Genomic DNA, 26341 nt, shown 5'->3' on the forward strand with positions numbered 1-26341 from the left:
ACACCTTTGGCAGGCGAAGCAGGCGACGCTTCACTTTCGCCATAATGACCGCGTCAAAAAAGGTGCGCCACGTCGTTCGATTTCGTATCCTTTTCCTCTTCCTCTTTCTCTCTCTTGCTACAGGGACCGGGAAAGGGGATACTCCGAAAGGGATCCTTCTCCGCGAAGGAAGCGGGCCCCGAGCCCTCCTACTGATCAGAGGTTCGAAGGCTGGCCCCTCGGAAGGGTTCAACAGCCGCCTCAGAGCACTCGGGCTCCGCGCCCACTACTGATCAGAGGTTCGAAGGCTGGCCCCTCGGAAGGGTTCGACAGCCGTCTCAGAGCACTCAGGCTCCGCGCCCACTACTGGTCAAAGGTTCGAAGGCTGGCCCCTCGGAAGGGTTCGACAGCCGCCTCAGGCCACTCGGGCTCCGCGCCCATTACTGATCAGGGGTTCGTAGGCTGGCCCCCGAAGGGTTCGACAGCCGCCTCAGAGCACGCAGAGCGAGGGATGACTCTGGGTACGTCTGATACATGGCCGAGGCTCGGGCTACGCTCCCATGGTACCCTAGGACATTTCCGAGACCAGCAGAAGCGATTCTGTAACGGAATCCCATCAGAGGGAGGCATCGAGCCCTCGGACCCTATCAAACGGGACCGGGTTCGGTAAATCACCTGCAGGTACTTTTGGAGCGCGCCTCTGGGCCACTAGCCGACACTTATCGAACGGGGCACGGGCGTCCACTCGGATCACCCGTTAGCAACTCATTGGAGACACCATGTTCGGCGCCCTCCGAGGGCAACATGGCGCTCTCCCCCGTCCTCCTTGCGGAAAGGCGACGCAGGGGCGTATGAAAAAAACCGAGTCAGTCCTTGACCGTTCTCTCGCTCTGTGCGGAGGCTCGGGTGCTGCTCTCGCAAACCCGGCTCCGGCCAAACCGTTGACAGCGTCAACATACCAGCCCGAGAACTTGGAACCTGACTATGCACACGGGCTACGGCCAGTTCGCATGAGGGAACAACCAGACCGGCCGAAGCATCATGAAACGCGCTAAGACCTCGAAGGAGTCAAACCACTCCTCCGAGGCCTCGGGGGCTACACCCGGCGGGTGCGCTCGCGCGCACCCATCGGAACGAAATCCAACCGAGAAAGGTCGGTCCCCTTGCAAAAAAGTGCGACAAAAAGCCTCCAAGCGAGTACCAACACTCCCTTCGAGGCTCGGAGGCTACTGTCGGGGACCATAATTAGGGGTACCCCCAAGACTCCTAATCTCAGCTGGTAACCCCCATCAGCACAAAGCTGCAAAGGCCTGATGGGCGCGATTCAGGTCAAGGCTCCGTCCACTCAAGGGACACGGCCTCGCCACGTCCGAGCCCAGCCTCGGGCAAAGGCAGCCGACCCAGGAGGATTCACGTCTCGCCCGAGGGTCCCCTCAAGCAACGGACGTACCTTCGGCTCGCCCGAGGCCCAGGCTTCGCGGAGAAGCAACCTTGGCCAGATCGCCACGCCAACTGACCATATCGCAGGAGCATTTAATGCAAGGATCGACTGACACCTTATCCTGACGCGCGCTCCTCAGTCGACAGGGCCGAAGTGACCGCAGTCACTTTGCCGCTCCACTGACTGACCTGACAGGAAAATAGCGCCGCCTGCGCTGCTCCGACTGCTGTGCCACCCGTCAGGGTGAGGCTGACAGCCGTCAAGACCGGCCTCAGGCGCCATAGGAAGCTCCGCCTCGCCCGACCCCAGGGCTCAGACTCCACCTCGACCTCGGAAGACGGACTCCGCCTCGCCCGACCCCAGGGCTCGAACTCAACCTCGACTCCGGAAGGCGGTCTCCGCCTCGCCCGACCCCAGGGCTCGGACTCAACCTCGACTCCGGAAGGCGGTCTCCGCCTTGCCCGACCCCAAGGCTCGGGCTCAACCTTGACCCCGGACGACGGTCTACGCCTCGCCCGACGCCAGGGCTCGGACTCAGCCTCGACCTCGGAGGAGCCTCCGCCTCGCCTGACCTTGGGCTCGGACCGACCACGTCACAGGGGGCCATCATTACCCTACCACTAGCTAGCTTAGGCTACAGGGAACAAGACCGGCGTCCCATCCGGCTCGCCCCAGTAAACAAGTAATGATGGCACCCCGCGTGCTCCATGACGACGGCGGCTCTCAGCCCCTTACGGAAGCAAGGAGACGTCAGCAAGGATCCGACAGCCCCGACAGCTGTACTTCCACAGGGCTCAAGCGCTCCTCCGACGGCCACGACATCACATGAAAAGGGCGCCAAAACCTCTCCGACAGCCACGACGACATGTACTTAGGGCTCTGGCTCCTCTCTGCTAGACACGTTAGCACATTGCTACACCCCCCATTGTACACCTGGGCCCTCTCCTTACGCCTATAAAAGGAAGGTTCAGGGCTCTCGTAGGAGAGGGTTGGCAGCGCGGGAGAACGGGCCGACGCACAAGACTCTCTCTCTCTCTCTCCCTCCCACGCGAACGCTTGTAACCCCTTACTGCAAGCGCATCCGCCCTGGGCGCAGGACAACACGAAGGCCGCGGTTTCCCCTTACTGTTTCTCCCCCTTTGTGTTCCGTCTCGCGCCGACCCATCTGGGCTGGGACACGCAGCGACAATTTACTCGTCGGTCCAGGGACCCCCCGGGGTCGAAATGCCGACACATATATATATATATATATTTGTTTTGTTAAAACAAAGTCTATCAATAGATAGTGGTTTGAATATTTGTTTGCTCTACATCCACATTCATCTAACCAACATAACCCACATATTTTTGTGATTTGTTAAATTAAAGTCTAATTATCTGATATATAGAAACCGTAGCAACACACGTGCACTTAGCTATAATAAGATTACATATTTATCTCGCCAATATAATAGTTTTACGGTGATATTTTGCCACATGTATTTTGCATATCATAGTGATATTTGTCGTTTCGTATCTATGTTTTATACTATTTTGCCACATGGATTTTGCATATAATAATTTTACGGTGATATTTTGCCACATGGATTTTGATACCTTTTGGAGAAAATTTTGATTTGTCAAACTAAGGCAGCTTGTGGATGAAGTGCAAACCTGATCAGTTGAGACAATCTTGTAATGAACCACAACATGCACATCGAAAGAAGGATTGATCTTTATAACAACAGACATATTTGACAAACTAAATTTCCTGTTCAATAAGGCATGTGAAACTACAGGGAAGAAAATTCATTCAATAAGCATACACTTCGTACTGAGAACAAATGACTAGACATGCTCACCTCAATGACTTTTTTTGAACGTAATGGCAGATGCTCTGCCTCTCAATTAAGAAGAAAGGATTTGACCTAGCTTTAAGGGAAACCGGGCCCAAAACCTATATAGGGCGCACAAACAACCCAGACAACAGCAACCACACACATAATGCCTATCTTGAGTCATTGTTGCCGAGCTCAACATAAGTGACGAGCTCCGACTCCCAATACGGGCAGCACAAGGCCAAATGAAACACGACGACGATTACAAACACCAGCACAGGAGAAGGAAGATTGTGGCGCACCTTCGTTGCCAAGCCATGAGACACCCCACTCGAGACAGCTCCGATTCTTCAGCAGCGAGACTTCCAAACCTTGATCCACCGCCCCGCCTCCGCCAAATGCCTCATCTTCGAAGCAGACCAGCCCACGAAGAAGGGGGGGGGGGGGGGTTCGCCCCATGTCATCGTTGCCGAGCCACATCCCCTGACGTAGCAGCTTCGACTACATGATGCAAGCCCCCACCTCCACACGCAAATCGGGACCCGAAAGACGAAAGCAACCACCAAAGGCTACGACGTGGTCGAGACGAACTTCAGTAGCGATGCCTTCAGAAAGGGAGTGACGTCGGGGACGCCATCGTCGCCGATTTGAGATGGACCGGGCTTTCACCCATGGAAGACAGTGCTGGGGAGCCGACGCCCTCGGTAGGGGAAGCGGCGCCCAAAGGCGTCGCCGTCGCCAAAATTTTCGCCCAAGAAAACCCCAGCACAACGTTCGGCCAGGAACCCGGGACAAAGCAACCACCTTTACCACTACCGCCGCCCAGACAACCCACATAGATCCATCCAGAGGGTCATCGACGCGTCGTCTGCCACAACAGCCGCAAAGCTGCGTCGATCGCTACCACCCCCGGCTGGGCTCATGGTCCTAGTCAAGCGGCGACAGCACCTCATGTCGCACCATCGCACCTCCCGTCGGCCATCCCTGGCAGCAGCCGCTGCGACGCGCTAGATCCGCTGGCATGGGCACCACCGCAGACGCCACTAGGGCACTGCAGGTTGCTGCCCACTTGTCGTCGCCACACACCACCGCTGAGGAGAAAGATCCGGTGGCCGTAGCCCCAGACAAGGCCTCGACGCCCGCACGAGCAGGCCACAGGTTGCTACTCCAACCTCTGCTCCTCCCTGCCCCTCACCACCGCAACCGCCGGAAGCACTCAACACAGCAGCCACTCGCCCACAGCCGGGAAGCCCGCCGCCACCGCCGGACCACTCAGTAGCCCCAGCAGGCAGCAATAGCGCTGCGACCGCACCGCTAGATCTCCACCGCAGTCACCACCCAGTGGTCTTCCTCACCGCAGCCAGCGCACCGGCCCCGCCGAGTCGCCCATGCCACCGTGCGCCGTCCCCCGCTCAGATCTGCCCGCCGACGCACGCGTCGACGACCTCCGCCTCGAAGAAGCACAACTCAGCGTCGCCCTAGCCACCACCGACAACGCACGATAGCGGCGACCGGAGCATATCTGAAAGGGAAATAGGCTCACACCTTTTCCTAAATAATTTTGGTGGTTGAATTGCCCAACACAAACAATTGGACTAACTAGTTTGCTCTAGATTATAAGTTTTATAGGTGCCAAAGGTTCACAATAAACCAATACAAAGTTCAAAGAAAGGGTTCAAAAAGAATGGAGCAAAGCAACCGAAGGTAGCCCTGGTCTGGCGCACCGGACTGTCCGGTGTGCCACCGGACAGTGTCCGGTGCACCAAGGAACCCCACTCTAAACTTGTCACCTTCGGAAATTCTGGGAGCCACTCCGCTATAACTCATCAGACTGTCCGGTGTAGCACCGGACTGTCCGGTGTGCCAGCGGAGTAACGGCTACACAGCGCCAACAGTTGTCTGCAACAGAACAGTAAAAGTGAACAGTGCACGCCTGCGCGTGCAGAAGTCAGAGCAGCGCCAGAAGGCGCACCGGACAGTGAATAGTGCCTGTCCGGTGCACCACCGGACTGTCCGGTGGCCCACCTGTTAGAAGCTCCAAAGGTCGAAACCCAACGGCCTGGTGACGAGGCTGGCGCACCGGACTGTACGGTGCGCCACGCGACAGAAGCCTTCACCAACGACTATTTTGGTGGTTGGGGCTATAAATACCCCCAACCACCCACCATTCATTGCATCCAAGTTTTCATCCATCAAACCTCATACAAGAGCTCTAGACTTCACTCCAAGACACAAACAAAGAGATCAAATCCTCTCCCAAGTCCAAAGATCATTCCAATCAATTAGTGACTAGAGAGAGAGACATTTGTGTTCATTTGAGCTCTTGCGTTTGGATTGCTTTTCTTCTTCATTCTTTCTTGTTTTCATCTCAATTGTAATCAAGGCAAGAGACACCAATTGTGTGGTGGTCCTTGTGGGGACTTAGTGTCCCATGTAATTGAGAAGAGAAGCTCACTCGGTCTAAGTGACCGTTTGAGAGAGGGAAAGGGTTGAAAGAGACCCGGTCTTTGTGACCACCTCAACAGGGAGTACGTTTGCAAGAACCGAACCTCGGTAAAACAAATCACCGTGTCATCCGCTCTTATTCGCTTGTGATTTGTTTTTGCCCTCTCTTTTGGACTCGTTTATATTTCTAACGCTAACCTCGGCTTGCAGTGTGTACTTAAGTTTGTAAATTTCAGATTTGCCTATTCACCCCCCTCTAGGCGACTTTCAATTGGTATCGGAGCCGGTACTTCATTAGAGCCTAACCGCTCGAAGTGATATCGGGAGATCACGCCAAGAAGGAGATGGTGACCGGCGAGAAGCCCGCCACAAGCCATGGGAAGGCTCCATCCGGGGAGTCCGGCAACAAGGTGAAGGGATCCCCTTCACACAAGACGCATCGGAGTGGCGAGAAGAAAAAGAAGATGAAGAAGGTGGTCTACTACGAGACCGACTCTTCATCGCCATCCACCTCCGGCTCCGACGCGCCGTCCGTCACTTCTAAGCGCCATGAGCGCAAGAAGTTTAGTAAGATCCCCTTACACTATCCTCGCATTTCCAAACACACCCCTTTACTTTCCGTCCCACTAGGCAAACCACCAGTTTTTGACGGTGAAGATTATTATATGTGGAGTGATAAAATGAGGCACCATCTAACCTCACTCCACACTAGCATTTGGGACATTGTTGAGTTTGGTGCACAGGAACCATCCGTGAGGGATGAAGGCTATGACTCGGACGAGGTAGCCCAAATCCGGCACTTCAACTCCCAAGCCACCACTATACTTCTCGCCTCTCTAAGTCGAGAGGAGTATAACAAGGTGCAAGGGTTGAAGAGCGCCAAAGAGATTTGGGATGTACTCAAGACCGCACACGAAGGAGACGAGGTGACCAAGATCACCAAGAGGGAAACGATCGAGGGGGAGCTCAGTCGATTCATGCTTCACCAAGGGGAAGAGCCACAAGCCATGTACAACCGGCTCAAGACCTTGGTGAACCAAGTGCGCAACCCCGGGAGCACCAAATGGGATGACCATGAGATGGTCAAGGTTATTCTAAGATCACTTGTATTTCTTAATCCCACTCAAGTTCAATTAATTCGTGGTGATCCTAGATACAAGCTAATGTCTCTCGAGGAAGTTATAGGAAAATTTGTGAGCTTTGAATTGATGATCAAAGGCTCCAAGAAAATCATCGAGCAAGGCACCACCTCTACATCCGAGGTGCAACCCGTCGCCTTCAAAGCGACAGAGGAGAAGAAGGAAGGGTCTACATCAAGTAGGCTTCTCATCGACGCATCCAAGCTCGACAACGAGGAAATGGCACTCATCATCAAGAGCTTCCGCCAAATCCTCAAGCAAAGGAGGGGGAAGGATTACAAACCCCGCTCCAAGAAGGTTTGCTACAAATGTGGTAAGCCCGATCATTTTATCGCTAAATGTCCTTTGTCTAGTGATAGCGACAGGGATAACGACAAGAAGGGAAGAAGGAAGGAGAAGAAGAAGTATTACAAGAAGAAGGGCGGCGATGCCCATGTTTGCCGGAAGTGGGACTCCGACGAGAGCTCCACCGACTCCTCCTCCGACGAGGACGCCACAAACATCGCCGTCAACAAAGGTCTCCACTTCCCCAACGTCGGCCACAAGTGACTCATGGCAAAGGACGGCAAAAAGAAGAAGGTAAAATCAAAATCCTCCACTAAGTATGCAACCTCTAGTGATGAGGATAATTCTAGTGATGATGAGGATAACTTGCTTACTCTTTTTGCCAATCTTAACATGCAAAAAAAGAGAAATTGAATGAATTAATTAGTGCTATTCATGAGAAGGATGAACTCTTGGATAGCCAAGAGGACTTCCTTATTAAGGTAAACAAAAAGCATGTTAAGGTTAAAAATGCTTATGCTTTAGAGGTAGAAAAATGTGAAAAATTAACTAGTGAGCTAAGCACTTGCCATGACACTATTTCTAGCCTTAGAAATGAAAATGCCAAATTAATTGCTAAGGTTGAGAAATCAAATGTTTGTGATGATTCATTTGTTAATCTTAGAAATGATAATGCTAGTTTAACTACTAAGATTGGTAAATTGAATGCATCTCTTTCTAGCCTCAAGATTGAAAATGAAAAATCAATTGCTAAGGTTAAAGATTTAAATGTTTGCAATGATGCTATTTCCAATCTTAGAGATGAGAATGCTATTTTACATGCTAAGATTGTTGAACTAAAAGATTGCAAACCCTCTACATCTACCGTTGAGCATGTTTCTATTTGCACTAGATGTAGAGATATTAATGTAGATGCTATTCATGATCACCTTGTTATGATTAAACAACAAAATGATCATATAGCTAAACTAGATGCTAAAATTACCGAGCATGAACTAGAGAATGGAAATTTTAAATTTGCTCGTAGTATGCTTTATAGTGGGAGACGCTCTGGCATTAAGGATGGCATTGGCTTCCAACAAGGAGACAATGTCAAGCTTAATGTCCCTCCTAAAAGATTGTCAAATTTTGTTAACGGCAAGGCTCCCATGCCTCAGGATAACGAGGGTTATATTTTGTATCTTGCTGGTTATCCTGAGGATAAGATTAGGAGAATTCATGCAAAGAAGACACATTCTCATCATGCTTTTATTTATAAGAATGAGGCTTCTAGTTCTAGGCAATCCACTCGTGCTAAATTGCCTAAGAAGAAAACTCCTATTGCATCAAATGAACCTAATATTTCATTTAATACTTTTGATGCATCTTATGTTTTAACTAACAAATCAGGCAAGGTAGTTGCCAAATATGTCGGGGGCAAACATAAGGGGTCAAAGACTTGTGTTTGGGTACCCAAGGTGCTTGTTTCTAATGTTAAAGGACCCAAGACCGTTTGGGTACCTAAGAACAAGGCCTAAACTTGTTTTGTAGGTTTATGCATCCGGGGGCTCAAGTTGGATCATTGATAGCGGGTGCACAAACCACATGACTGGGGAGAAAAGGATGTTCTCCTCCTACGAGAAAAACCATGATCCCCAAAGAGCTATCACATTCGGGGATGGAAATCAAGGTTTGGTCAAAGGACTTGGTAAAATAGCTATATCTCCTGACCATTCTATTTCAAATGTTTTTCTTGTAGACTCTTTAGATTACAATTTGCTTTCCATTTCTCAATTATGCAAAATGGGCTACAATTGTTTTTTTACGGATATATGTGTTACTGTCTTTAGACGAAGTGATGATTCAGTAGCATTTAAGGGAGTGTTAGAGGGTCAGCTATACTTAGTTGATTTTAATAGAGCTGAACTCGACACTTGCTTAATTGCTAAGACTAACATGGGTTGGCTCTGGCATCGCCGACTAGCCCACGTTGGGATGAAGAATCTTCATAAGCTTCTAAAGGGAGAACACATTTTGGGACTAACAAATGTTCATTTTGAGAAAGACAGGGTTTGTAGCTCATGTCAAGCAGGGAAGCAAGTTGGTGTTCATCATCCACACAAGAACATCATGACGACTGACAGGCCGCTTGAGCTACTCCATATGGACCTATTCAGCCCGATAGCTTACATAAGCATCGGCGGGAGTAAGTACTGTCTAGTTATTGTGGATGATTACTCTCGCTTCACTTGGGTGTTCTTTTTGCAGGATAAATCACAAACCCAAGAGACCTTAAAGGGATTCTTGAGACGGGCTCAAAATGAGTTTGGCTTAAGGATCAAAAATATTAGAAGCGACAACGGGACAAAGTTCAAGAACTCACAAATAGAAGGCTTCCTTGAGGAGGAGGGCATCAAGCATGAGTTCTCTTCTCCCCACACACCACAACAAAATGGTGTAGTGGAGAGGAAGAATAGAACTCTATTGGACATGGCAAGAACCATGCTTGATGAGTACAAGACTTCAGATCGGTTTTGGGTCGAGGCGGTCAACACCGCTTGCTACGCCATCAACCGGTTATATCTTCACCGAATCCTCAAGAAGACATCATATGAACTCCTCACCGGTAAAAAGCCAAATGTTTCATATTTTAGAGTCTTTGGTAGCAAATGCTTTATTCTTGTTAAAAGAGGTAGAAAATCTAAATTTGCTCCTAAGGCTGTAGAAGGCTTTTTACTAGGATATGATTCAAACACAAGGGCATATAGAGTCTTTAACAAGTCCACTGGACTAGTTGAAGTTTCTTGTGACATTGTGTTTGATGAGACTAACGGCTCTTAAGTAGAGCAAGTTGATCTTGATGAGCTAGATGATGAAGAGGCTCCATGCGTCGCTCTAAGGAACATGTCCATCGGGGATGTGTGTCCTAAGGAATCCGAAGAGCCTCCACAAGCACAAGATCAACCATCATCTTCAAATCAAGCATCTCCACCAACCCAAGATGAGGATCAAGCTCAAGAGGATGAAAATGAAGATCAAGAAGATGAGCCACCTCAAGAGGAGGACAATGATCAAGGAGGAGATGCTAATGATCAAGGAGGACAATGATCTATTGAGCCATACAGGGTGGAAGACGCATTAAGGGATTCAGATTGGGTGTTGGCAATGCAAGAGGAGCTCAACAACTTCACAAGGAATGAGGTATGGCATTTAGTTCCACGTCCTAACCAAAATGTTGTAGGAACCAAGTGGGTCTTCCGCAACAAACAAGATGAGCATGGTGTGGTGACAAGGAACAAAGCCCAACTTGTGGCCAAGGGATATTCACAAGTCGAAGGTTTGGATTTCGGTGAAACCTATGCACTCGTAGCTAGGCTTGAGTCAATTCGCATTTTACTTGCCTATGCTACTTACCATGGCTTCAAGCTTTATCAAATGGACGTGAAGAGTGCCTTTCTCAATGGACCAATCAAGGAGGTCTATGTTGAGCAACCTCCCGGCTTTGAAGATAGTGAGTACCCTAACCATGTCTATAAACTCTCTAAGGCGCTTTATGGGCTCAAGCAAGCCCCAAGAGCATGGTATGAATGCCTAAGAGATTTCCTTATCGCTAATGGCTTCAAAGTCGGAAAAGCCGATCCTACTCTCTTTACTAAAACAATTGCAAATGATTTGTTTGTATGCCAAATTTATGTTGATGATATTATATTTGGGTCTACTAACAAATCTACTTGTGAATAGTTTAGTAGGATTATGATTCAAAAATTCGAGATGTCTATGATGGGGGAGTTGAAGTACTTTTTAGGATTTCAAGTGAAGCAACTCCAAGAGGGCACCTTCATCAGCCAAATGAAGTACATTCAAGACATACTCACTAAGTTTGGGATGAAGGATACCAAACCCATGGAAACCAATGGGCATCTCGACCTCGACACGGGAGGTAAATCCGTAGATCAAAAGGTATACCGGTCGATGATAGGTTCTTTACTCTATTTATGTGCATCTCGACCGGATATTATGCTTTCCGTATGCATGTGTGCAAGATTCCAAGCCGATCCAAAGGAAGTTCACCTTAGGGCCGTAAAACGAATCTTGAGATATTTAGTTTATACTCCTAAGTTTGGCCTTTGGTACCCCAGGGGATCCACATTTGATTTAATTGGTTATTCAGATGCTGATTGGGCAGGGTGTAAAATTGATAGAAAGAGCACATCAGGGACTTGCCAGTTCTTAGGAAGATCTCTGGTGTCTTGGGCTTCCAAGAAGTAAAATTATGTAGCTCTTTCTACCGCCGAAACTGAGTACATTGTCGCAGGCCATTGTTGCGCGCAATTACTTTGGATGAGGCAAACCCTTAGGGACTATGGTTACAAATTAACCAAAGTTCCTCTTCTATGTGATAATGAGAGTGCAATCCGCATGGCGGATAATCCCGTTGAACACAGCCGCACTAAACACATCGTCATTCGGTATCACTTTTTGAGGGATCACCATCAACGGGGAGATATCGAGATTGCTTACATTAACACCAAAGAACAATTAGCCGATATTTTTACCAAGCCATTAGATGAGAAATCATTTACCAAACTTAGGCATGAGCTAAATATTCTTGATTCTAGGAATTTTGATTGATTTCTTGCATACATAGCTCATTTATACCTTTGATCATATCTCTTTCTTTGTTATGACTAATGTGATTTTCAAGTGTATTTCATGATAAGTCATAGATTGAAAGGGAAAAGGAGTCTTCGGCGAAGACAAGGCTTCCACTCCACTCCATCGAATTATTCATCCGTCACGGTCACTCAGCACCGCTCTCCAATTTGGTATAATCTTCACTCATATATTATTTGCCAAAGGGGGAGAGAAAGTAAAAGGGCTTATATTTCACTCACGAGTATTCGTTTTTGGCGATTCTTGCCAAAGGGGGAGAAAGTATTAGACCAAAGCAAAAGGACCGCACCACCACCAATTTCAAAAATGAAGTCTTTCAAATTTGTATTAAAAGAAAGTTGTTTTCAATTGGTATCTTAGTTTTGATAGAATTTTCAAATTAGTATGACCCCTTTCAAAATTAATATCTAAAACCCTCTTGAACACTAAGAGGAGAATTTTATTGAGGGGGAGTTTTGTTTAGTCAAAGGAAAAGCATTTGAAACAGGGGGAGAAAATTTCAAATCTTGAAAATGCTTCTCAAAATCTTATTCATTTACCTTTGACAATTTTGCAAAAATACTTTGAAAAGAATTTCCAAAAGAGTTTGCAAAAACAAAACATGTGGTGCAAGCGTGGTCCAAAATGTTAAAATAGAAGAAAACATCCTTGCATATCTTATGAGATGTATATTGGTTTAAATTCCAAGTAAACTTTGCACTTACCTTATGCAAACTAAGTCAATTCTGCACTTATACATTTGCTTTGGTTTGTGTTGGCATCAATCACCAAAAAGGGGGAGATTAAAAGGGAAATAGGCTCACACCTTTTCCTAAATAATTTTGGTGGTTGAATTGCCCAACACAAACAATTGGACTAACTAGTTTGCTCTAGATTATAAGTTTTATAGGTGCCAAAGGTTCACAATAAACCAATACAAAGTTCAAAGAAAGGGTTCAAAAAGAATGGAGCAAAGCAACCGAAGGCAGCCCTGGTCTGGCGCACCGGACTGTCCGGTGTGCCACCGGACAGTGTCCGGTGCACCAGGAAACCAAACTCCTAACTTGCCACCTTCAGGAATTCTGGGAGCCACTCCGCTATAATTCACCGGACTGTCCGGTGTAGCACCGGACTGTCCGGTGTGCCAGCAGAGTAACGGCTACACAGCACCAACGGTCGTCTGCAACGGAACAGTAAAAGTGAACAGTGCGCGCCTGCGCGCGCAGAAGTCAGAGCAGCGCCAGAAGGCGCACCGGACAGTGAATAGTGCCTGTCCGATGCACCACCGGACTGTCCGGTGGCCCACTTGTCAGAAGCTCCAACGGTCGGAACCCAACGGCCCGGTGACGTGGCTGGCGCACCGGACTGTCCGGTGCGCCATGCGACAGAAGCCTTCACCAACGGCTATTTTGCTGGTTGGGGCTATAAATACCCCCAACCACCCACCATTCATTGCATCCAAGTTTTCAGCCATCAAACCTCATACAAGAGCTCTAGACTTCACCCCAAGACACAAATAAAGAGATCAAATCCTCTCCCAAGTCCAAAGATCATTCCAATCAATTAGTGACTAGAGAGAGAGACATTTGTGTTCATTTGAGCTCTTGCGCTTGGATTGCTTTTCTTCTTCATTCTTTCTTGTTTCCATCTCAATTGTAATCAAGGAAAGATACACCAATTGTGTGGTGGTCCTTGTGGGGACTTAGTGTCCCGTGTGATTGAGAAGAGAAGCTCACTCGGTCTAAGTGACCGTTTGAGAGAGGGAAAGGGTTGAAAGACACTCGGTCTTTGTGACCACCTCAACGGGGAGTAGGTTTGCAAGAACCGAACCTCGGTAAAACAAATCACCGTGTCATCCGCTCTTATTCGCTTGTGATTTGTTTTCGCCCTCTCTTTCGGACTCGTTTATATTTCTAACGCTAACCCCAGCTTGCAGTGTGTACTTAAGTTTGTAAATTTCAGATTTGCCTATTCACCCCCCTCTAGGCGACTTTCAATATCCTCAAGCGAGGCGTGGAGGCAGGCCACGATGCCATCACGGCGGTGTCCCGCGACGCTTGGCCGCCTGGGCCTCAGCCGCCGCCCGACGAACTCCGCGGCGCGCGCTACGGAGCGCCCCAGCACGACTACGGCCACCCGTAGGCACCGCACCGCCGCGCGCTCCGCCGCCGATGTGTCGCGCCATCTCCCACCAGATCCACGCGAAATACCCCGCCGCCGCTATCCTAGGGGCTGAGCTGGCCTCCGGCAGACCCCTTCGGTGGCGGCAAGGGGAGGGGAGGGAGGATTTGCGGGCGACGACGGCAAGGGGTGCGGGGCGTCGCCGTGTCGCCTAGGCGGGGGCTACGCGGGGGCCAACCGGCCGCTATTTGTCTACATATACACCAAGTTCAAATCCACCTCAATGACTTGACATGCTCATTTAAAATGATCTTCATAAGAACTTTGTTATGCTCAATGTGTGGGATTCTAAGTTCATTTTTTAGTTCAGATAGAAGCTTGACCTGCAATTGTAAAAACGTATAGGTAAAGAGTACTGAAGAAAGCAAACAAGTAACATGCTTCTGTTTCGAATTATAGTGTAGTTTGGCTTGTCCTGAGTCAAACCTCTCTAACTTTGACCTTGTTTTTCAAAAAATGTGTCAACATCTCGAGGTTCAAATAAATGTTCTTCCAATATTAGTTTCATGGAGAATTTAATGAAATAAACTTCATGCTGCAGATATTGGTGCGAATTTCTATAAAATTGCTCAAAATTTAAGAAGTTTGACTTGGGACAAAACCAAAGTGAACTATAATTCGGAACTAAGGGAATACAGTACAAGAATATACAATTTATCCAATGATTATATCATCTATGATTTGATTACTTATATCTGGAGCTTGTAGAGAAAAATGTATAGGTAACAATTGTACAATGAGAGGTGGGCTTGTCACAGCACAGAGCTCATAACACTGATAAATATGCTGATTGCTCCAAGTAGTGAATCTGAAACACAGTACCTCCAGCATCTGGTAGTATGCAGGCAAGATCTGAAAAATCCTTTTATAACTTCAGTATTGCAAGTGTTTCCTTTGGAGTGCAAGCCGACACTGTGACAAGAAATACATCAGTTCACGTAAATTATTTTGTAATATATCTAGTACGACGATGTTCAGTATTTAGGAGAGTTTGTAATATATCTTGTAATACAAAGAAACAAGAACATGAAAATAGATATCTAGGCCACACAGAAACATGAAAAGTACGGCATGCCAACAAATAGCATCAAAATTGAAAAAATCATAGAAATCTGGAGTTGTGGAACAAAGAAGTCTTTGAGCATATATGTTTTACTGTGAGAACCAATACTAATTACTAAATATTTCACCTGAAAGACTTGATTTGCCTATTTGATCTCGCCTTCACAGGACATTCTGCATGTTCAGTCTCCAATATTTTAAGCTCATTGCTCAGTTCAGTGAGACATCTTTCTTTGCCCTGTAAGAAGGCAAAGGTACGAGCATGTAACACAAGATATATTTATATACATCTTATAAAGTGAACCCATGAGTACTTTTAAATTTAGACATGCAAGCTATTCACATTATTTTCTCATAATTTTAAACTCTTCATGTAAGCTATACACGCCATCCATTATCTATATCGCCCTCTGTAGAAAAAAATCCAACCCATTCTCTTAAGCTAAGCACAATCACTTCTTTTCTAGGAAGGTAGGTTCAACTACTATTTTCAATCTATCAAAACAAAAGACATCCATATTCTAATATAGTTTTGTTGCATCGTCCCATTGTCTTACCATTCAATCTAATATTCTATTAGGCTTTTTATTAGATTCTTCCACTGTCTTTCATCGTCCCACTGTCTTATCATTCAATCTAATATTCTATTAGATTCTATTAGGCTTTTTTATTAGATTCTTTCACTGCGAAATGACCTCTAGCCGAGTTAGTTAGGTGGTCTGAGTAATTTTAGTGGAAGCGAATTTCAAGCTAAGATTAAAAAAAGTCACTCGCTGGTTATGTGCATATGAAATTTACTAACCTACGGGGGACAGATCCTCGTGTAGGGGCTGGAAAGGTTCAAACCACAAGTAAAAATTTAACTTAGGGGGCGGACTCTCGTGTTCCACGGGGCCAACTTTCGACATTTCTCGATCGGAGTTCTGATTGAGTTTTTTCTTAATTTAATACTATGAGGGCAGTCTTTTCCTTACCGGTTGAGTTTTTTTTTCCACTGTGTTGCCCAATTTTGACTACAACTGACACAAAAACGCCTATGTCAAGATCGTACATACAGCTTTATTTCTAACTAATTATCGCTGCAATATACTGGATATTCTTCTAGTTCTTCACTTCTTATAATGTTGAGGGACAAAGAGAAAAGTTAACCAGAATAAAATTTGAGAGAGGTGAAATGGACCTTTTCTATAAAACCAAGAGGCATGATTTGCACAGTATCAAATAGTTAAGGAGTAAAAGATATATGATTTTACGGTTCATGAAACATAATTGGACTGAGCTGATAGTCGAGTGAGGTTTTAAATATACTTCCCCCCTCTAAAATGCTGAAGTACATAGTAAAATGTGATCAATTACAGTTGACATCAAGGTCTTTGCAGATGAGCAAGAACAGAGGTCGCTTTGGAAGGTTGGATGTCCAACGCACAAGAGTTGGAAATAACAAGGTCAAAATACATGATTTGAAGTTGCATTATCCTGAAGGAGTTGAGAACGCAGTAAAGTTCTAATAAGGAGTTGAGAAACACCAGGAGTTTAAGTGAAAGATGTAAAAGAAAGTTTCAAAGAGATTGGATCTCATCCTAGAATTTCCTCCTAAATGGCTATGAAAGAGCCATCTCATAGTAATATTATAGGATTTCAAGACGGCTAATCATTTAATCCAAGAGCTTTCTTAATCCAAAGGACCACATCAGAAAAATGGTAGATTGAAGCAGACAAGAAAAACATCAGAACAAAATTACTCTTCTTTTATAGTATAAGAACAGTTCCGTGCAACAAAACAAACACCAAAACCAATATGACATATGATGTTTATTATGACACTCTTATTGTTCAAATGGACAACAATATGAATATGCCGACAATGTACAAATGAACCTTAATTTAGGGGTGGCTACTTTCACAAACGATAGGGCAAGCTGTGCACATATACGACGGGCCGGATGTATCCGGAAACAATAGGAGAAGCCGAGCACCGGAGGAAGGTGACCATGTGACTTCCACTGCACAGGGGTGGCTGTCTCAAGCATGGAGAGCTAGCTTTTTCACTATGGAGGCCATGTACTTGCCCTGGTGCTCTGCAAGGGCGAGTTCAGTCTCACTGGGTTGTCTGCTGCCATCGCCAGCAAATACCCCCGCGCCATAGGGGCTGCCTCCTCTGATACCATCCATGTCGAACATGCCTGAACCAAAGGTGTAGCCAATTGGGACGAAAAGCATTCCATGGTGAGCTAGCTGGGTGATGGCCGTCCAACTACAATAAATAAAGCATGGTCACTGATCAGGAATAGCTTAGGCATGGTGAAAACAGATACTTCAATTCAGCTACAGAGATTATATCGAGAAAAATTACAAGTTGCAAACAAGTAGGGAGAATAAAACCAAGGCATAAGGATTCCAATGCTTTTAGAATTTAGATTCTTACATGATCACTATTCCCAGCCTTGTACCAGAGAATTATGATTCTATAGGAATTATGTAACAACTTCGTACTAAAAGTAAGTGATGGTTATTATTTATGCTTTAAGATTTGTGCATTTTCTTTGCATAGTTTTTCCTTAAGCAGGCTATAAAAGCAATTAACAAGGTATACTCTAGCTCATTCAAGTGAAGAAACTTAAAAGCATATAAACTGGAACAATGAGCATTTACCTACAAGCAAAAACATCCAAAATCCCTTGAGAGAACAAGGGATAATGTTTTCAGCAAGTAGTAGTTTTAGTTAGGCTTGGTTTGGATGCAAGAATTTAAAAATTGGCAATTTTAATTTCTCACAGGAACTTCTCAACCATGCATCTGTTTTAGTTCGTCCTGATCTTAAAGATCTTGAATTTACTGCCCATGCTTAGGACTGTACCACACACTGCAGTTTGATGTGCATTGCAGCAGATATCGATCAGGTACACCTAATTGCACTACGGGCTATGGCATTAACTCAAAAGAGTCTTTTTGTACAGATCATATCCGATGTCCTTAAATTCATCTGTGACCACCCTGTGTAGTTGTTCATAGTAACTGTACAGCACCATCATCATCAATAATGAAGAAAATAGTGCGACGAAATATAAATTGCTACGAATATGGTACTTCAATTTCTTATTTCCAAACAACCAAATTGTTATCAGCATTACCATGACACATGCATTTCAACTTCCTTTAGAAGCAGTTGATAGTGAATTATGGAAAGTTGTCAAAATAATAATAGCATCTCAGCTTCAGTTACAAGTGTTGCCGCTCATTTTAGTAATGGTTCCTCGTTATATGTGTGCACGCGCACGCGTGCGTGGTGGTACGGGGACACCCCTCCTCTTTCCATGGAAAACGGTGGATGAAATGGAAGAGAAAATGATCAAACATACAATAAAAATAGGTAATTCTGAAAATTGGGGAGAAGGAACACAAACAACTTCAAACAAAGCAGAAAAATGTGTGCAGTGCTAAGGTAATCCATGACTTCATTATCTCACACATGAAGCCTAAACCAACGGGCAGTGAAAACGTTACAAATCCTTAATGCCAGTTAACTGATCAGGGTTATAGTATCGCCATAGATATGTATTTCAGTTAAACACCTGTATAGCAGCAAAGTATAATAATTAATCTCAAGAAGTAAGGTCTGTTTTCAGTAACGGCCTATCAACAGAATAGCAAGTGTTCCAATGCAAAAATTCAATTCTTCCTTCAAGATCATGTAACAGGTATTAAATAAAAGAAACCTGAAAGAATAGTAAAGAGATTCTTACGCCGTGGTCTCCTGCCCCCCGCCCTGCGTTCCGGTGCTGACGAAGAACCCGGCGGGCTTCCCAGCGAGCTTCTGCGCCTCCCAGAGCGAGCCGGTGGAGTCGAAGAAGGCCTTCATTTGCGCAGCCATGGCGCCGTACCTCGTCGGGAAGCCAAACAACACTCCGTCAGCCTCCTGCAGCTCCGCGGCCGACGCGATCACGGGGACCGCGGGGTCCTTGACCGGCGCCTGCATCTTCTCCAGCACCTCCGGCGGGAGCGTCTCGGGGACCCGCCGCAGCACGGCCTCCAGGCCGTCCACTGCGCCGGCGCCAGCCGCTGCGCGCCGTGCCAGGGACTCCACGTGCCCGTACATCGAGTAGAACACGATGTAGAGCCGCAGCTTTCGCCCGACCGCGGCGGCCGCCTCCTCCTCGGGCGCCTCGCGCGGCACCGCCGCCGCGGCGGACGACGAAGAAGGCGCGGCGGCCGGCGGCTGGCGCTTCTTGCTGGGGACGCAGCCGCCGCCCTTGCCCATCTCTGGTTTACGCTCTGGTCAACGGGCGGCACCGATCCGATCCAATCCAATCCAACCCAACCACCGTCCCCGGCACGTCCCGCCCCGCTCGCCGCCGCACGCGGGAAACCTGCGCAAAGAACCGAGCTATTCAGCGACGCCTCCAAGGAAAGCGCGGATCTGAGGGAGGAATTCCCGGGTCCCCAGAAGGGTTTCCCGTGATCAGGAACTCGGAAATGCGATCTCGGGAACGCCCGAGGGGCAGAAGAATAGACCTTGGAATTCGGCGGGGCTGGTTGTTGGGTTGGACCGGTGGAGTGAGGAGACAGGACAGTAGAGAGGGCGAGGAGTGGAGATGTGCCAGCTCAGGCCGCGAGGCAGGGCGTCGTGGACAAAAATGCCTCTTTGTTTAAGGAAGACTAGTTGCCTGTTGTCACCATTCTAGTTATGTTTCCAACATTCCTAGTTATAGGTAACTGAATTATGTCTCATAACTTAGGCTGTGTTTAGATCACTCTAATTTTTTAAAAACTAGTTTCTAGATCTGGCTTGTAGAAACTGATTTTTAGAAAAAACTAGGAGAATATGTTTGGATCCACCTAGTTTCTTAGCTAGTTTTAGCTGGGAAGACCAGCTTCTTAGTTTTTAAGAAACTGAATAAAAAACTAATCTATTTGGAGACCTTTCAACTTTTAAAAAACAGCTTATAAGAAACTAGGTGATCCAAACAGGGCCTTAGTAAAAAGTATTGTTATTATAAATAATGTGTATCATAAGTTAATAATGCCAATCCATTGCAGTTGCAGTGAAGGTATATGATACTAACTTCGTTCTTAAATATTTGTCGCTCGCTAGTTCATTTTTAAACTAAACTGCGACAAATAAAAAAAGAGTACTATGTTGTTCACATCAAGGGTCATTTGAACCTGATGGTTATAAGTTGGAATTTTTTGATAACCACATTAATTACCAAAAACATTATATTATACTCCATCCGTTCTTTTTTATTTGTCGTGTATTAATTCAAAAATAAATTAGCGGGCGATAAATATTCAAGAACGAATGGTGATGTTTAGGGCTGGACCCCCCTATTCTTACAATTTTAATCTAATAGCAGCTGCAGGGTATGGTCTCAGTTCAGTTCTCTGGATCGGATATTGGTTCTTGCAGCACGCGGTCCTACTTGGCCTCGACGAAGCCGATGGAGGCTAGGTAGGAGGCGAAGCGACTGTACCATGCCCGTGGCGCCTGCTTGAGGCCGTACAGGGACCGGTTCAGCCGGCAGACCAGATCCGGACGGTCAGCGTCGACGAAGCCGGTGGGCTGGCTGCAGTAGACAATCTCCATCAGAGTGCCATGGAGGAAGGCATTCTTGACGTCGAGCTGGTGGATCGCCCAGTCACGAGAGAGGGCGAGGGAGAGGACGGCGCGAACAGCGAACTTGACGACGGGGCTGAAGGTCTCGTCGTAGTCCACTCCGGGGCGCTGGGTGAAGCCCCGAAGGACCCAACGAGCCTTGTAGCGGTCGAGGGAGCCGTCCGAGGTCAGCTTGTGGCGAAATAGCCACTTGCCGGTGACCACGTTGGTACATGGTGGACGCGGCACCAGGTCCCAGGTGTGGTTGGCCAAGAGGGCCGCGTACTCCTCCTCCATAGCACGACGCCAATGTGGGTCGGTGAGGGCAGTGCGAACGGAGGAGGGCACCGGGGAAGCGTCGGGTGGAGTGCTGGACGTAGCAGTTGCCAGGATCAGCCGGTTGACAGGACGAAGAACGCCAGCGGCGCGCCGAGTCACCATTGGGTGGACGTGCCCGGGGTCGCGGTGGATGGCGATCGGGTGGTATACGGACGACTCGGAGCGAACCGCCGCAACGTCGAGAGCGGCGGGTATGGCCGGCTTGCGGCGGTGATAGACGACGGCGGGGTCGGCGAAGCGGGCCGCGCTCGTCGACGGGCCCGAGTCGGGGGGCGCCGAGGTAGTGGCGTGGCCGCGGCGGTGGTAGACAAGTGTGGGGTTGGCGAAGCGAGCCGGGGTCGACGGGGCCGCGCGTGGCGCAGGCGGGGTCGACGGTGTCGCGCGTGGCGCAGGCAGAATCGACGGGGCCGCGCGTGGCGCAGGCATGATCGACGTGGCCGCGCGTGGCGCAGACGGAGTCGACGGGGCCGCACGTGGCGCGGAAGAGGTCGTGAGTGGTGGCGTCGTGACTGCACGAGGAGCAGGTAACGACGCAAGACGGGGCACCGGGGGTGGGGGAGGAATCGGGTCGGACTCGAGGAGGTAGTCAAGATCGGTGGGTGGGGTGGAGCCAGCAAGGGGAAACACATCTTCGTCGAAGACGACGTAACGGGAGATGATGATGCGGTGGGAGGTGAGGTTCAGACACCGGTACCCCTTGTGGTCAGGAGAGTAGCCAAGGAATAGGCAGCGGGTGGAGCGAGGAGAAAGCTTATGAGGAGCGGTAGCGGAAGTGTTGGGGTAGCAGGCACAGCCGAACACACGAAGGTGGTCATAGGAAGGGGTTGTGCCGTATAGGGCGAAGTGAGGTGTAGGGTGGCGCACCGCCTTCGAGGGAAGACGGTTGAGGAGGTGGGTGGTTGTGTGCAGGGCCTCTGCCTAGTAGCTGGCAGGGAGAGACGCCTGGAAGAGAAGGCAGCGGAGCATATTGGTGGTGGTGCGGATCATGCGTTCGGCTCGGCCATTCTGTGCAGAGGTGTAGGGGCACGAGAGACGCAACTGGACGCCATGAGTGAGGAAGAAAGAACGGGAGGCGTTGTTGTCGAACTCGCGGCCATTGTCACACTGCAGAGCACGGACCGGGCGACGAAACTGAGTGGATACCCAGGCGAAGAAGTGTGTGAGGGTGGGGAATGTGTCAGACTTCAACCGAAGCGGGAAAGTCCAGAGAAAGTGGGAAAAATCATCCAAAATCACCAAATAGTATTTATAACCATAAAGACTAAGTACATGGGAGGTCCAAAGATCACAGTGAACCAGGTCAAAAGCCTGCTCAGCCTGAGAAGAAGAAGTAGTAAATGGGAGACAGGTATGTCGGCCTAACTGACAAGCATGACAGAGACCCTCAAAATGTCCCCTACTACATGAAGGATCTAGACTACTGGTAATCTTGGTCATGACGTCGGGTCCAGGATGGCCGAGACAACGATGCCAAGTGGTGGAGGAGGTGGTGGAGACTAGGACGGGAGGTGGAGACACGCCGGCGGTGGAGGGCTAGAGCGTGTAGAGCGGTCCCGAGCTGTCACAGCGGGCGAGAGGGGTCCTGGTGGCCAGATCCTTCACAGAAAAGCCAGTGGGTTCAAACTCAATGGAACAAGAGTTGTCAGTGGTGAATCAACAGACAGAAAGAAGATTGTGAGTGATGTGGGGAGCTACAAGAACATCGTTGAGGTAAAATGGCCCAGGGAGAGCCGAGGCACCTACCGAGGTGACTTGCAGAGTGGAACCGTTTCCAACAACGATCGAGGATGGGTGAGAGGAAAGGGGGGATGAGAGCGAGAGAGCGTGCCTGCAGTGGGAGTGGTGTGGTATGAGGCACCAGAGTCGATCACCCAGTCGGAGGAGGGAGGGGTCATCACCATGGTGCTGAAGGCAGCAGCGAGGGAGGAGTTGTCCCACCCGCTAGCCGGTGGGGACCAAGTCGTCGAGGCGGGGGTCCCCGGGGGCAGGAGCGCGGGCGGAGCCTGGGGCACGATGGGCACACCATAGGGAGGCGTCGAGGGCATGCCATAGTGAGGTGCAGTCAGGAGGGCCGACACTGGGGGACGGGAGGCACGCGGAGCCTGGCCCGGCCACATGGCGATGGTCCCGGTCCAGGGGTTGTAGAAGGACGGCCACACATGGTCGCCACCTCGGCCGGAGGGACCACCACGAGAGGGACCGCCACCGTCGGTCGTGGAAGCCGGACGAGTAGCTGCCGGGACAGCGGGAGGGTGGGTAGGAGCCCCGGTTGACGGAGGACGAGTGGTCTGGCCCCCCCGAAGGCGGCTGACCGCTGGTAGGAGCGTTGTAGAGAGCCAAGGCAGGAGTAGGCGCCTCATTCGCCATGGTAAGCTCCTCGAGGAGAAGCACGTCGTGGAAGGTGGGGAAGGGCACGCTCCTCTTGATGAGAGCCTTCAAGTGGCCGTAGCGGGGGCTGAGGCCACGCAGGAGGTTCAGCACCAAGGTACGATCGACGACTGGCTCGCCGAGGTCGCAGAGAGAGTCTACAAGTCCCTTCATCTGGCGGCAGTACTCTCCCACGGAGAGGTCCCCCTGAGAGAATAGGTGGAACTGGGCGTCGAGGTGGAGTGCCCTCGCATCCCGATTCCCGAGGAACTGGTCCTCGAGAGCGAGCCACGCCTGGCACGCAGTGTCCGCCTGGTCGCAGATGATGTCCTGTAGCTCGACGGTGATGGTGCCGTGGAGCCACGAGAGGACAACGCTGTCCATGAGGCACCAGGAGCGAGGCGGCGGAGCGTCGTTGAAAGGGAAATAGACTTACACCTTTTCCTAAATTGATTTTGGTGGTTGAATTGCCCAACACAAATAATTGGACTAACTAGTTTGTTCTAGATTATGAGTTCTACAGGTGCCAAAGGTTCACAACAAACCAATAAAAAGACCGAGAAATGATTCAAATATTGAGAGCTAAAGTCAGCCGAAGTGTGCCCTGGTCTGGCACACCGGACTGTCCGGTGCACCACCGGACAGTGTCCGGTGCACCAGGGACTCCAACTCCGAACTGCTCACCTTCGGGAATTCTGGAGGCCGCTCCGCTATAATTCACCGAACTGTCCGGTGGCGCACCAGACTGTCCGGTGTGCCAGCGAAGCAATGGCTACTTCGCGCCAACGATCGTCTGCGAAGGCATTAAATGCGCTACAGTGCGCGCCAGAGTCAGAGCAGAGCCAGAGGGCGCACCGGACACTGAACAGTGCCTGTCCGGTGCGCCACCGGACTGTCCGGTGGCCCAGAAGGCAGAAGCTCCAACGGTTTGGTGACGTGGCAGGCACACCGGACAGTGTCCGGTGGCACACCGGACTGTCCGGTGCGCCATGCGACAGCAGCCTTCACCAAACGGCTAGTTTGGTGGTTGGGGCTATAAATACCCCCAACCACCCACCATTCATTGCATCCAAGTTTTCTGACTTCCAACACCTTACAAGAGCTATAGCATTCAATACAAGACACTCCAAAGAGATCAAATCCTCTCCCAAGTCCAAAGACAACTCCAATCAATAGTGACTAGTGAGAGAGTGATATTCGTGTCCATTTGAGCTCTTGCGCTTGGATTGCTTCTTTTTCTCATTCTTTCTTGTGATCAACTCAATTGTAACCGAGGCAAGAGACACCAATTGTGTGGTGGTCCTTGCGGGGACTTTGTGTCCCGTTTGATTCAGAAGACAAGCTCACTCGGTCTAAGTGACCGTTTGAGAGAGGGAAAGGGTTGAAAAAGACCCGATCTTTGTGACCACCTCAACGGGGAGTAGGTTTGCAAGAACCGAACCTCGGTAAAACAAATCCTTGTGTATCACTCTTTATTTGCTTGCAATTTGTTTTTCACCCTCTCTCTCGGACTCGTTCATATTTCTAACGCTAACCCGACTTGTAGTTGTGCTTAAGTTTATAAATTTCAGATTCGCCCTATTCACCCCCCCCTCTAGGCGACTTTCAATTGGTATCGGAGCCCGATGCTTCATTAGAGCTTAACCGCTCGAAGTGATGTCGGGAGATCACGCCAAGAAGATGGTGATCGGCGATGAGAAGACCGCTACAAGCCACGGGAAGGCTCCATCAAGGGAGTCCGCCAACAACAAGAAGGATGGATCCCCTTCACGCATTCGATCACACAAGAGTGGCAAGAAGAAGAAGAAAATGAAGAAAGTGGTTTACTACGAGACCGACTCTTCCTCGCCCTCTACATCTGGATCCGACGCCGCGTCCGTCACTTCTAAGCGCTAAGAGCGCAAGAAGTATAGTAAGATCCCCCTACGCTATCCTCGCATTCTTAAGCATACTCCATTACTTTCCGTCCCATTAGGCAAACCACCGACATTTGACGGTGAAGATTATTCTAGGTGGAGTGATATGATGAGGTATCACCTAACCTCACTCCACAAAAGTATATGGGATGTTGTTGAGTTTGGTGTACAGGTACCATCCGTAGGGGATGAAGATTATGATGAGGACGAGGTGGCCCAAATCGTGCACTTCAACTCCCAAGCCACCACTATACTCCTCACCTCTCTAAGTCGAGAGGAGTATAACAAGGTGCAAGGATTGAAGAGCGCCAAGGAGATTTGGGACGTACTCAAGACCGCGCACGAAGGAGACGAGGTGACAAAAATCACCAAGCGGGAGACGATCGAGGGGGAGCTCGGTCGCTTCCGGCTTCGCCAAGGGGAGGAGCCACAAGAGATGTATAACCGGCTCAAGACTTTGGTGAACCAAGTGCGCAACCTCGGGAGCACCAAATGGGATGACCATGAAATGGTCAAGGTTATTCTTAGATCACTCGTTTTTCTTAACCCTACGCAAGTTCAATTAATACGTGGTGATCCTAGATACACACTAATGTCTCCCGAGGAAGTAATAGGAAAATTTGTGAGCTTTGAGTTGATGATCAAAGGCTCAAAGAAAATCATCGAGCAAGACACCTCCACGTCCGAAGCACAACCAGTAGCATTCAAGACGACGGAGGAGAAGAAGGAAGAGTCTACATCAAGTAGACTCCCCATTGACGCCTCCAAGCTTGACAATGAGGAGATGGCGCTCATCATCAAAAGTTTCCGCCAAATCCTCAAGCAAAGGAGGGGGAAGGACTACAAATCCCACTCCAAGAAAGTGTGCTACAAGTGTGGTAAGCCCAGTCACTTTATTGCAAAATGTTCTTTATCAAGTGACAGTGACAGGGATAACGACAAGAAGGGCAAGAGGAGAGAAAAGAAGAGGTACTAAAAGAAGAAGGGCGGCGATGCCCATGTGTGCCGCGAGTGGAACTCCGACGAGAGCTCCTCCGACTCCTCCGACGAGGACGCCGCCAACATCGCCGTCACCAAAGGGCTCCTCTTCCCCAACATCGGCCACAAGTGCCTCATGGCAAAGGACAGCAAAAGGAAGAAGGTAA

At 48.8% G+C, this 26341-nt stretch overlaps 1 protein-coding gene and 1 pseudogene across 1 annotated transcript; both read right to left on the bottom strand.

Moving 5' to 3' along the window:
• Positions 1 to 3333: 3333 nt before the first annotated feature.
• LOC103628123 (uncharacterized) lies at positions 3334 to 4627 on the bottom strand (annotated as a pseudogene).
• Positions 4628 to 16708: 12081 nt separating this feature from the next.
• Positions 16709 to 19633, bottom strand: LOC100280914 (uncharacterized). The gene is made up of 3 exons (NM_001153834.2): positions 19494 to 19633; positions 18725 to 19348; positions 16709 to 17235 (listed from the first exon to the last, which is right to left on the bottom strand). Exons 2-3 carry the CDS (start codon positions 19237 to 19239, stop codon positions 17004 to 17006), a joined length of 747 nt encoding a protein of 248 aa, NP_001147306.1. The 5' UTR covers positions 19240 to 19348; positions 19494 to 19633; the 3' UTR covers positions 16709 to 17003.
• Positions 19634 to 26341: the final 6708 nt, after the last annotated feature.

Source organism: Zea mays, chromosome 5 (assembly GCF_902167145.1).
Source record: "Zea mays cultivar B73 chromosome 5, Zm-B73-REFERENCE-NAM-5.0, whole genome shotgun sequence".
Taxonomy (NCBI): domain Eukaryota; kingdom Viridiplantae; phylum Streptophyta; class Magnoliopsida; order Poales; family Poaceae; genus Zea; species Zea mays.